The sequence below is a fragment of the Oncorhynchus clarkii genome, chromosome 32 (genome assembly GCF_045791955.1).
Source record: "Oncorhynchus clarkii lewisi isolate Uvic-CL-2024 chromosome 32, UVic_Ocla_1.0, whole genome shotgun sequence".
Classification (NCBI taxonomy): domain Eukaryota; kingdom Metazoa; phylum Chordata; class Actinopteri; order Salmoniformes; family Salmonidae; genus Oncorhynchus; species Oncorhynchus clarkii.
Window position 1 is genome coordinate 14483653 of NC_092178.1, and position 12969 is coordinate 14496621.

The 12969-nt window shown below is 43.7% G+C and overlaps 2 protein-coding genes across 4 annotated transcripts in view; one reads left to right on the forward strand and one right to left on the reverse strand.

Moving 5' to 3' along the window:
* Positions 1-3746, forward strand: part of LOC139391624 (inactive phospholipase C-like protein 2) — a 40599-nt gene extending 36853 nt beyond the window's left edge. For both annotated transcript variants that reach the window (XM_071139002.1, XM_071139001.1), the window contains exons 11-12: positions 2989-3098; positions 3292-3746. In XM_071139002.1, coding sequence (XP_070995103.1) covers positions 2989-3098; positions 3292-3471 — 290 coding nt within the window. In that variant the 3' untranslated portion in view covers positions 3472-3746. The remainder of the gene's footprint in view (positions 1-2988; positions 3099-3291) is intronic.
* Positions 3747-5430: 1684 nt separating this feature from the next.
* Positions 5431-12969, reverse strand: part of LOC139391625 (TBC1 domain family member 5-like) — a 36375-nt gene continuing 28836 nt past the window's right edge. For both annotated transcript variants that reach the window (XM_071139003.1, XM_071139004.1), the window contains exons 18-22: positions 11715-11917; positions 11533-11632; positions 7262-7341; positions 6849-7073; positions 5431-6635 (exon numbers count right to left, since the gene is read on the reverse strand). In XM_071139003.1, coding sequence (XP_070995104.1) covers positions 6381-6635; positions 6849-7073; positions 7262-7341; positions 11533-11632; positions 11715-11917 — 863 coding nt within the window. In that variant the 3' untranslated portion in view covers positions 5431-6380. The remainder of the gene's footprint in view (positions 6636-6848; positions 7074-7261; positions 7342-11532; positions 11633-11714; positions 11918-12969) is intronic.

A 12969-nucleotide genomic window follows, 5' to 3' on the forward strand; every position in this document is an offset into this window, starting at 1 on the left:
AAAATAATAATAATAATATATAATAATAATAATAAACGGAATGGAGCTAAGCACAGGAAAAATCCTAGAGGAAAACCTGGTTCAGTCTACTTTCCACCAGACAATAGGAGGTGAATTCACGTTTCAGCAGGACAATAACCTAAAACACAAGGCCAACTCTACACTGAAGTAGCCTACCAAGAAGCTGGTGAATGTTCCTGAGTGGCGGAGTTACATTTGACATGAAAATATACATCAAGACCTGAAAATGGCTGTCTAGTAATGGTCAACAACCAACTTGACAGAAGAATTATGGGCAAATGTTGCACAATTCAATTGTCTTAGAGACTTACCCAGAAAAACTCACAGCTGTGATCACCGCCAAAATTGATTCTATCATGTATTGACTCAGGGGGTTGAATACTTATCTAATGAAGATAGTGTTTTATTTTCCATACATTTTTACAAAATGTTAGAATTTTTCTTCCACTTTGATTAGTATTTTGTGTAGATCATTGACAAAAAATGGCATTCATTTGAATCCCACTTTGTAATGCAACTAAATGTGGAAAAATGCAAAGGGTGTGAATACTTTCTGAAGGCTCTGTAGATTAGTGTTTGTATTTATTATGGATCCACATTAGCTGTTGCCAAGGCAGCAGCTAGTCTTCATAGGGTCCTGCAAAATTAAGGCAGTTTATGCAATTTTAAAAACATTACAATACATTCACAGATTTCACAACACACTGTGTGCCCTCAGGCCCCTACTCCTCCACTACCACATAACTACAGTACAAAATCCATGTGTACGTGTGTGTGTATAGTGCGTATGTTATCATCTGTGTGTGTATGCATGTGTCTGTGCCTGTGTTTGTGTTGCTTCACAGTCCCCGTTGTTCCATAAGGCTTAGAGAGAGAGCGAGAGATATATGAATGGCTTAATAGCTAGAGGAAGGATGACAAGTTTGATAAATGGATGTATTTCAGAGTGGAAGACCGGTTATAGAAAATGGAGTGGTTATGTATATATGGCAAAACACCCCAGAGTCTGCTCCCAGTCTCCTCCCAGAGATTTTATCTCAGAGTCTACTCCCAGTCTCCTCTCTGAGATTTTATCTCAGAGTCTGCTCCCAGTCTCCTCTCTGAGATTTTATCCCAGAGTCTCCTCTCAGAGATTTTATCTCAGTCTGCTCCCAGTCTCCTCCCAGTCTCCTCTCTGAGATTTTATCCCAGAGTCTGCTCCCAGTCTCCTCTCAGAGATTTTATCCCAGAGTCTGCTCCCAGTCTCCTCTCAGAGATTTTATCCCAGAGTCTGCACCCAGTCTCCTCTCAGAGATTTTCTCAGCTCACCTGAGTTCAACCCTTTATTCTCAGATAAATATGAAAAATGAAAATTGTGTGTTTGTGTCAAATCAAATAATGTTATTTGTCACATGCTTCGTAAACACCAGGTCTAAACGAACAGTGAAATGGGTCCTTTTCCAACAATAGAGTTAAAATAGAAATAGTGAAACGAGGGATAAATACACAGTGTAAAACGAATAACCAGTAAAAATACCATGGCTATATACAGGGAGTACCAGTACCGAGTTGATGTGCAGGGGTACGAGGTCATTGAGGTAGATACAGTATGTACATAGCGGTAAAGTGACTAGGCAACAGGACAGATAGACAGTAGCAGCAGCAGCAGCATGTGTGTAAGTCCAGTTTGTGGATAGAGTCCAAGCAAGAGAGTTAGTGGAAGAAAGGTTCAATGCAGGTAGTCCGGGAGCCATTTTATTAGCTATTTAGCAGACTTGTTTAGCAGCCTTATGGCTTGGGGGTAGAAGCTGTTCAAGGCTTTTGTTGGTTCCAGACTAGGTGCATTGGTACTGCTTGCCATGTGGTAGCAGAGAGAACAGCCTATGGCTTGGGTGGCTGGAATCTTGACAATTTTTGAGCCTTCCTTGACACCACCTGGTATAGATGGCCAGGAGCTCGGTACTTTTTTTTAGGGGGGGGGGGGGGGGGGGGGGGGGGGGGGGTTGGATGTTTGGGCAGTATCAGGCAGAGTTCTGGCCAGTGCCGATGTTCTCTCTCTCTCCATTCTGTCGGTTACACTCGGTTACACAGGGAAATGGAACGTTTACAACATGCACACAACGGAATGCCCTGGCACTCAAGCCTCAAGTCGCCTAGCAACTGCACTGGCAGGCAGGCAGGCAGCCAATGTGGTGTGTGTGTGTGTAATGTATATATCAAATTCTGCGTAATTGTGTACTAGTGAATGTTGAAGTTAGTGAGTTGTTTTTGTGTGTGTGTGAGAGAGAGAAAATTGAAGTAAAATATACTGAGTTGTGTTCAGGTCTGTGTTGGCGGTGGTGTTGCTCAGGATGCTGTGTTTAAAAGTCCCCTCAGATTATCCCTGGTTTTGACTAGATGGTATACAGCTATGGACGGAAGGTACTTTACGTAGCAGGTTAGGAGCTTACAGCGCGAGCTCTGCGTTAACCCACTTCTTAGTCTCCATGGAGATGGTGACAGAGTGTGACAGTGTCCCGGGGCAGACAGAGAAAGTGACAACACCACACATACTCAATCTGGCCAGAGGGAAGAGAGGACAAGGAGCCTGCCTGTCACTTGAATCTCTCTTGTTCTCTTTCCCCATCTATCGCTCTTTAATTGAGGCCAGGATTAAACCAAAGGCACATTGTAGAAAGGCACATTTCACTGTAGACAATGCAGAGATTGCATTCACGGATAAACACTGTAGATTTCGGGTCAACCGTAAAACTACCTTTAAAAGTTTTTAAAAAATCAATGCACTTTCTTATTCTTGTATTCAGATCTCTTAACTCTCTACCTTTCTCTGTGTAGTGTAATAGACTGGTTTAGACTTGATCGTTCAATCACAAATACCAGACACTACCAAACCACAGACCTGAGCCGGTCTTGAACCTTAGTTAAGACCTGGAGAGGTTGACAAAGAGGGAAAGGTTCAACATTGCTAATAAGTGTGTCGTCCCCTAGCCATGAAGTTCCATGAGACGTTGCATTCCATTGCAGTGAAGGAGGGGCTTAAGGATCGTAAGGTCACCAGAGCTGTGGAGAGTTTCAGCTGGAACATCACCATATTGAAGGTGACTCTACACACAGTCACGCACAGCAGACCAAACACAACATCACCATACTGAAGGTGACTCTACACACAGTCACGCACAGCAGACCAAACACAACCACATACCACAGAACAGTGCCAGTCCGTTTCCATATTAGCCAACTCCGACAAACAGCTCGCTCTCCTATCCTCCCTTCTCCCACTCTCTCTCTCAGGGGCAGGCAGACCTTCTGAAACGGGCTATGACGGAGGTGCAGGAGAACATGAAGCAGGTACACTATGCTGCCCTGACGTCTAACCTTAGTAAGGGTGTGACAGGAGAGGCGACCCGCCCCCGACGCAGCCTGGACACCATCCAGGAGAGAGCTACCACTCCGGCTAGAGGTTCCCCTTAGGTACAGGTCTAGGACCAGCTTACCCACCTCAAATTATATATTAAATCAAAACAGGGGAAATGTCAAATCTGACCTTAGATCAGTTTCTAAGGGCACCGTCATCCTTCTGAGGATCGGCAGGTTGGCCAGAACTGACAACCAAGTTGCTACGCACACTCAAAAGTGAATGGCTCCTTCTGCATCTAACCCGGTTAGGGGCTGTTGGAGTTTAGTTGGCCATTCTCTCCACACAACGATGAAGAGAAGGAAGATGGACTAAAACAATTAAAGAAAAATACTCCTGTTATACCACTGTCAGGAGGGAGGAGTAACGTCGAAGACACTGGAGACAGGAATGTGGAGAGGAATGAAGTCAGACAATCAGAATGGCCTGTCCCTGAATGTTGCTGGAAATATGTTTTTAATCCTACTCTCTGTGAAGTGTTTGTTCTTTTTGTAGCTGGATTCAATCTGTATCTCCGAGTTATCGATGAAGATCCGTTCAATCTGTATCGCCGAGTTATCGATGAAGATCCGTTTTAAAATGTTTGAGCCGATATACAGTATGAAGCGACCGCGGGAATATTGACTTTAATTGTTGATCGCGCTATAAAAGCGTCTCTTCAGCACTATGGATTGAATGGAGTCCTTGTTTTTTGTTGGGGGGAGTGGAGGGCTTTCAGGGCGATCAAAACTACAGAACAATGTGAAACTGAATGAGACCGAAGTGATAACTTACGTGTGGGAGGAGGCTGATTCAGAATGTGTGAATTGTGACTGCTACCAATAAAATATGCTATTTAGCAGACACGTTTATCCAAAGCGACTTACAGTAGTGCATGCATACATTTTGTTTTTGTATGGGTGGCCTCAGCGGGAATCAAACCTACGATCCTGAAGTTGCAAACACCAACTGAGACACTTCAGCTTCTCCGGGTACAGAGGAACAAAAGAATGTACAGAGTAGAATGGGAATCCTCATTCATGTCAATTATGCCGTAATGTACGTGTCTGTCTGCAGGTTCACTCCCTTGTACTTGACTGATGAATTAAGGGTGCTGATTAGTAAGGAAATCCTCACCTGTGGATATTGGTGGGATAGGGTTAATGACTCAACAGTATGATCAAAAACAGTATTTCAAGTACTCCTTCCATAGCACCTTGACCAATGCTTTTCTAGGTAGTTGTGTCACACTTCACAGTATTATCCTCATTCTGTAAAATGTTACTGGATTTTTACAAAATGGTGACTTCCGATAATAAAATAAAAAAACATTCCTGACACTGATGTCCTCCATGGTATACCGTCAGATAGCGTGACGAATCAGTCTGCACTGAGCATCACGTAGACTCCACCTGTCGGAAGACAATTGTTGTCCTCTTGAAAACCTGGATGCTGTAGGATGATTCCTTGTTTCGTGGTAAATTGACATCAATATCTCCTTCAAACCGTAAGCAAATAAACCAGTCACTTCAAATCATAAAACCCTGTTTGTTTTTTACACACACACCACTTTGACCATTTTCTCGACTGATAGCCAGCTGGCCACACATGCAGTCAACAGAGAGACAGAAAACCAGGGCCTGACATCTAAGAGAAGCCAAAGTATTGGATATCCACTGGCATTTTAAAATGTCACTTACAACAGTGGAGGCTGCTGAGGGGAGGAAGGCTCATAATGGCCAGAATGGAATCAAGCATGTTTGTGTTTGATACCATTCCATTCCAGCCATCAAATCCCATTGCACTCCATTCCAGCCATCAAATCCCATTGCACTCCATTCCAGCCATTTATGAGCCGTCCTCCCCTCAGCAGCCTCCACTTATGAGCATTGTTTACATTTCACTGCATGTTGTTAGTGTTTTTAGTTAGCATTGCTAATTTAAATATTAGTTGTACTCACAATTCAGCATGTTGCTGGCACTTGTATACTGTCCTGTTGAAAAACCATTCTCTCCCCCTCAACATGACACAGGCATACTGTAACAAGCATTTTATTGGTCTATAGATAATCATCTCTCTGCTGTAGGGACATCCCTCGTGTGTGCAATGCTTTACTTGGCTACCCCAGGAAGCAAGATAAATACAAGGACATCAGAAATAATGAAATCTTATTACATGGAATTGATTTTTTTTAAAGCCCGTTTTCCTTAATTTAATAATTTCACATTACTGCAGCTGTTTTGGGTTAAAATTGTATCTTTAAACAAAATGTAAAGAAGAAGTGAGAGTCAGTTAATCTGTCAATGGTTTCCAGGCACTGGTTAAGAGTAGGTAGAAGTTGCCTCCTAACAACTGATACAGGATCAGATATTGTACCATCCACCCTAATGGTAGGTGTAGGACTGCCGATTGGTTAGGAGCAACTTCTACCTCGAAACAGTTAAAGGACAATCAGAGGCGGTGAATGAAGGTAAGACAAGAGAAGCTCTTTAGATAGACAGAGGTATGGTACAAACAACTCCCCTACCTGGAGAAACAGGGTACTACCCTACCATTACTACATACCGAGGGAAAGGCATCCCCCACACTGATAAATGCACTATGAATTCCAGTTCCTGAGGGTAGCCTGTGGGGAACTCTCTTGTAGCACCCTCATGTGGCAGAAATGGGTATCACCATTAAAGTCAGATGGGGTTGGATAAGCACTAAGTCCCTAGCATTCAGGAGAAGAGGCTATAGGCATAAGAGAGATCTATGGTATTCATGAAGGAATACAGAGCAGGTAGGTTAAGGTATTGGCGACAGCCTAGGCTGCCATAGTCCGATCCAGCAGTGGCGAGTTGGTTTTCCCGTGTGGGGCAGCATATCCTCCAGGTTGGGATGAATCCCTCCAAATGGTTAAGGTGGGGGATTAGGGAGTAGATAAACTGATCCTAGATCTCTGGTTAGTGGTAACTCCCACCCAGATCAGTAACGTCCAATCGCTCACAGGTCCTGGGAGTTGACCATGGCGAAGTCTGAGTCTTTGCTGTGAATGCTGCCCTCGTCTGGGCTGGAGGAACCTGACGCTGCACTCTGGAACGGCTCCACCCTGACCGAGCTGTGGAGCTGTCTGATTGGAGGGGTCCTCTCCACCCCTCCCCCGGTGGGCGGCAGCTCTCCGTCCTGCGAGACCAGAATGTACTCATCCCAGTTCCTCCCCTCCGAGCCCACACACAGAGAGGACTCTGGGGGAGAAGTCTGAAAGAGAGACAAGGGGCTTGTTCAACACTGCTGTTGACTGGCTGATCAACAAATCAAGTTCCATCATAAATAACTACTAGTATTATTTGTAGATCAGTCAGTCACAATATACCCACAATTCATCACAGATTTTGAAGCATCGGGAATGATACCAAAGTATGCAAGGGTACACCGCAAACATGAGTCTACGTATTAATACAACGTGTTCACCTGTTGCTCTGGTGGGGTTTGCTCCCGCTCTTCTTCCTCCTGTTCTCCATCACCACGCTGTGGTGCGGCCAGGTAAGGCTGGTCTTCATGGTGACTGTTGGCGTGCTGCTGCTGTGCGGCAGAGGCGTGGTCATAGTGGTCGTCAGCGATGGTGATCTCCTCGTTCTCCTCAGTCTCCAGCAGGCTCTGGTTGAAACGCAGAGCTCCCTTCAGGATGTCCTTGATCTGACAGATTCATTCATAAACATACAGAGCAATTCATGATGAACACACACAGATGTACTGAGAACACACACACAGACAATGTACAGTACACATGCACGTACTACACACATAGTCAAAATGCTAACTCACTCAGAGGCGCTAACATGCAAACCCCCCCCCCCCACTTATGTGGTGCTGCTGTCCAGTACCTGTTTAAGTCCAGCCAGTGACACCAACACCTCATCCTCTTTCTCCAGGTGCTCCTGTAGGATCACCTCCTGGATCCTACCTGAGGAGACAGACATCAGATCACAAGCTAGGTTTCCATCCAACTGGTGACCGATTTGCATGCTGAATATTCTAAAATATGCATAAAAACAATGTGCATTTTCCCACCAGAAATGTTTCCATCGAATTGTTCCGGTTAAATTCCCATGTCCCGAATGAAAAATGCAAGTTAAATAGGTTTCCATCGCAATTTCAACTCTACTGATGGTTTTGTCACAAACTGTTGTGTTCTATAGAGAATGTGCCCACTCGTCTTGGCACATGCGCTCTAGCCAACAGCTGGCAGATACAGTGTGGGTAGGCTACCTACATGAGATTATTATGGATAAGAGACATGTTTGTATCTGTCAAACAGCAGCCAAGCATCAATCATCATGTCACCAGAATAAGACCCTCAATATTTATTGGAAAGGAGCATCAAGCTCATCACCTTGCACTTTCAACACCCTATGATGTTATAACGCATTTCATCTGTAGCATGCTTTCCTGAGGGTCAGTGCTATCCGGGATCCTTGGGACATCCCTACCTTAAACTCTCTTCAATGGGGGTAGGCACGCCCCATAGATCCTTTCCAGTCGTAGTGGGAGGACCAGATAACATATCAAAGCGTGACTCCCAAGTTCACGTCAATATTATTATTATATCAATATTTGCGCATTAAGGCGTTTCCAACGCCATTTCTTGCATAATTACTGTTACCGACAAAAAGATCCCACCTCGTCTAGTTAGATCACAGTCGTAACCCTACACATCGACTTGGTACTGGTACTCCCTGTATATAGACATGCTATTTTTACTGGTTATTCACCGTTTGTCTGAATATACCCACACTAGTGTACTGCATACTATTTAGCATGCACTGTTTAGTAAAACGTATGCGGGTATTCCAAGTAAAACGTATGCGGGTATTCTGAGTAGGTGGGCGGCTCGATTTTTGCATTTTCAACAGACATGCGTCGCATTAACCAGCCTGATGATAGCTAATTTCCAATTCGATTACTTTCTGTAAACTCTGAATCGAATAGGAATGAGTTATAGGCCTACTCAGCCTGGTTATAGGCTGTCACATTCGCCCTATACCATTGCCCATTTATCCAGCCCATACAGTTGAAGTCAGAAGTTTACATAATTAGGTTGGTGTCATTAAAACTTGTCTTTCAACCACCCCACAAATTTCTTGTTAACAAACTACAGATTTGGCAAGTCGGTTAGGACATCTACTTTGTGCATGACAAGTAATTTTTCCAACAATTGTTTAAAGACTATCAGACTAGATTACTTAACTTATAATTCACTGTATCACAATTCCGGTTGGTCAGAAGTTACATACACTAAGTTGACTGTGCCTTTAAACAGCTTGGAAATTTCCCGAAAATGTCATGGCTTTAGAAGCTTCTGAGGCTAATTGACATCATTTGAGTCAATTAGAGGTGTACCTGTGGATATATTTAAAGGCCTACCTTCAAACTCAGTGCCTCTTTGCTTAACATCATGGGAAAATCCAAAGAAATCAGCCAAGAACGCATCATTTTTTTTGACCTCCACAAGTCTGGTTCATCCTTGGAAGCAATTTCCAAACACCTGAAGGTACCACGTTCATCTGTACAAACAATAGTACGCAAGCATAAACACCATGGGACCACGCAGCCGTCATACCGCTCAGGAAGGAGACACATTAGGTTCAAAATAGATGGCCACATGAGGAGGGAAAATTATGTGGATATATTGAAGAACATCAAGACATCAGTCAGGAAGTTAAAGCTTGGACGCAAATGGGTCTTCCAAATGGACAATGACCCCAAACATACTTCCAAAGTTGTGGCAAAATGGCTTAAGGACAAGAAAGTCAAGGTATTGGAGTGGCCATCACAAAGCCCTGACCTCAATCCCATAGAAAATGTATGGGCAGAACTGAAAAAGCGTGTGCAAGCAAGGAGGCCTACAAACCTGACCCAGTTACACCAGCTCTGTCAGGAGGAATGGGCCGAAGTTCACCCAACGTATTGTAGGAAGCTTGTGGAAGGCTACCCGAAACATTTGACCCAAGTTAAACCATTTAAAGGCAATGCTACCAAATACTAATTGAGTGTATGTAAACTTCTGACCCACTGGGAATGTGATGAAATAAATACAAGCTGAAATATATCACTCTACTATTATTCTGACATTTCACATTCTTAAAATAAAGTGGTGATCCTAACTGACCTAAGACCAACTTATTACTAGGATTAAATGTCAGGAATTGTGAAAAACTGAGTTGAAATGTATTTGGCTAAGGTGTAAGTAAACTTCCGACTTCAACTCTATATCCTTTTTAAAAAGGACTGAAGACAGAAACAGAATTTGGTTCCATTTCAACAGTCTATTTATTAGTGAAACCAAAGTGCTGTAACATATCTGAATTAAAACCAAATAGCCTAGTACACACACTAAAACCTTTCAAATCAAAAGGCACAGGAAAACGTGGACCGTCAGCTGCATTGTGAATTCAGAACTGCTGGACAGCAACATACTAAACTAAAGGAGTGATCATTGGGAATGAGTCCTCGGTGCCAACACATTCAGAAATCAAAACGGTTTAGCATTTAGTTTAAAAGCTCTGATTGCCAAGAGAACAATAAACAATTTAATGAGAAAACAGAAATCCACTTTGGGGTAAAAAGAACTGCAACATCATTTTTAGGAGAACAAAAACTGTAGACTTTTGTTGTCTGGCTACTTAAAGAGAACTGTGGCTCGCCAGCAGCCCAGCTCTTCCAATGCATTGTGGAAAAGTCTACATTGAATTCTACTAGAAGAGCTGAAAGTAGAACATCCTGGTTTTTAAACCATACTAGACTTTCAAAAATGCACATACTATAAAACATATTTTACCATACTGAAACTGCGTCCTGAGCGATTGCGTAGTTTCCTGCTATTCATTGAGTAGCACACCCCCATGTCTAACTGATCAGCTGTTGATTTCAGTAGCACACCCCCATGTCTAACTGATCAGCTGTTGATTTCAGTAGCACACCCCCACGTCTAACTGATCAGCTGTTGATTTGAGTAGCACACCCCCACGTCTAACTGATCAGCTGTTGATTTGAGTAGCACACCCCCACGTCTAACTGATCAGCTGTTGATTTGAGTAGCACACCCCCACGTCTAACTGATCAGCTGTTGATTTGAGTAGCACACCCCCACGTCTAACTGATCAGCTGTTGATTTCAGTAGCACACCCCCACGTCTAACTGATCAGCTGTTGATTTCAGTAGCACACCCCCATGTCTAACTGATCAGCTGTTGATTTCAGTAGCACACCCCCATGTCTAACTGATCAGCTGTTGATTTGAGTAGCACACCCCCATGTCTAACTGATCAGCTGTTGATTTCAGTAGCACACCCCCATGTCTAACTGATCAGCTGTTGATTTGAGTAGCACACCCCCATGTCTAACTGATCAGCTGTTGATTTCAGTAGCACACCCCCATGTCTAACTGATCAGCTGTTGATTTCAGTAGCACACCCCCATGTCTAACTGATCAGCTGTTGATTTCAGTAGCACACCCCCATGTCTAACTGATCAGCTGTTGATTTCAGTAGCACACCCCCATGTCTAACTGATCAGCTGTTGATTTGAGTAGCACACCCCCATGTCTAACTGATCAGCTGTTGATTTGAGTAGCACACCCCCATGTCTAACTGATCAGTTGTTGATTTCAGTAGCACACCCCCATGTCTTAACTGTTGTCAAAGCTGAAATGAGTATGACATCCGGGCATTTAAAGTTTACTTGATTTTTTCGCATACTCAAACAGCCTACTATTTAGGACTCAAGTATGGGTATTCAGACACTGTTTCTTTATTCCTCGTGTCACCATTTCTATTTAATTTGTCATTTTATCTTTCACTCTGCATTGTTGGAAATGGGCCGGTAAGTAAGCATTTCACTTACAAACACAATTTGATACAGCAGTAACACAGACCGTAAACAAAAGCCTTTGTTTTAACGACAACTGATTACACCTGTTTACTGGTTCAATCACTAGATTGTTCAAAACATCATTGTGGTTATAGCGCAACTCACAGGCTATCATTGGAACCTCACAGATGCGTGTGTTGATACTGGATTTGTAATCTATCCACTGATGCGTCAGGGTTGTTAAACTCAATGTGCATGTTAATATATGTATTGGTAGGGAAACTTACCAATGTGTGTGTTCATCATCTTGGCACAGTACTTGCTCATGGCCTCTAGGTCATTGATCTGACCCTGCAGGAAGGACACCTGGGCCTCCAACTCCTCCTCCTGACAACACAGAGGGAACAACTTAGTGTGAGTGAGAGAGAAATATGAGCTAGGAAAAAGATGGAGAAAAAGAGATACTCACGGCCTCTTTCTTGCCCATGGTCTTGCTGTGGGAGCGAGTGATGTTGAAGAAGGAGTCCTTCTTGGTGGCTGAGAGGGGTGGGGACAAGGTGCTGATGTCACTTCCCCTGGAGACGGGAAGGGGCGGGGAAGCTGTGGTGTGACCCTGTCCTCCAGAGAGACTCTCTATGCTGGGGGAGGAGCTAACTGTCCTGGAGGTTTGGCCTGAAAAAGAGAGAAAAGATGAACACAAAGACAAACAGATGAGGGCTGTGAGTAGCAGAGAGAGAACCGATGAACCAGTGCTGTTGTCACCAACCTTGATCCTGTTCTTACCTCCTCAATGTTCAAATCTCCTCAACATATGAGTGTGTGATGACTGTATTCAGGTTCAACCTACTTACTGCAGCGAAGGAGAATGTTTTGAGTCAGAGCCAGTCTCTCTTGACTAGTGGTATAACATGCATCCAAGAAGGCACTATCCTATTCAACTCTGGACTACTACACTTCTGCTGGCTTGCATCTTTCAGGGATTGGTTAAGACCAGTGTGAATGTGGACCTTATGAAAGTTCAATGCCATTGACTGATGGATTCTTTGGTGATAAATTAACCAGGAGGAAAATACTTTACAAAGCCAACAGTGCTGTGATGCTCAGAGATCAGGGTTTAAACAAACGGTTGAAAGGGGACGCAAAAACACGGCAACAAACACATATGCACACAAGCGGTTGCTATGGTAGCAGTTACCTTGTGTGTCAGAAAATGTGGGTGGAGAGACTCCGCCTGAAACTACATCTAACATACAGGAGGGTGAGTCTATCGCTCGAGCACACCACAGGAGGTTGGTGGCACCTTAACTGGGGAGGACGGGCTCGTGGTAATGACTGGCTCTAACCAGAATAGAAAGAGGATGTCTGTACTAATGTACTTGTCCTCCTGCTCAGTTGTGCACTGGTGCCTCCCACTCTTCCTATACACAAATGCTTGCAAATGTATTAAATATTAAAAACAGAATAATAAATTATTTACATAATTATTCAGACCCTTTGCTATGAGACTTCAAACTGAGCTCAGGTGCATCCTGGATCCATTGATCATCCTTGAAATGTTTTTTCAACTTGATTGGTAAATTCAGGTGGACTCAAACATTTCTACAGCACTGAAGGTCCCCAAGAACACAGTGGCCTTCATCATTCTTAAATGGAAGAAGTTTGGAACCACCAATCCTCTTGCTAGAGCTGGCTGCCCGGACAAACTGAGCAATCGGAGGAGAAGG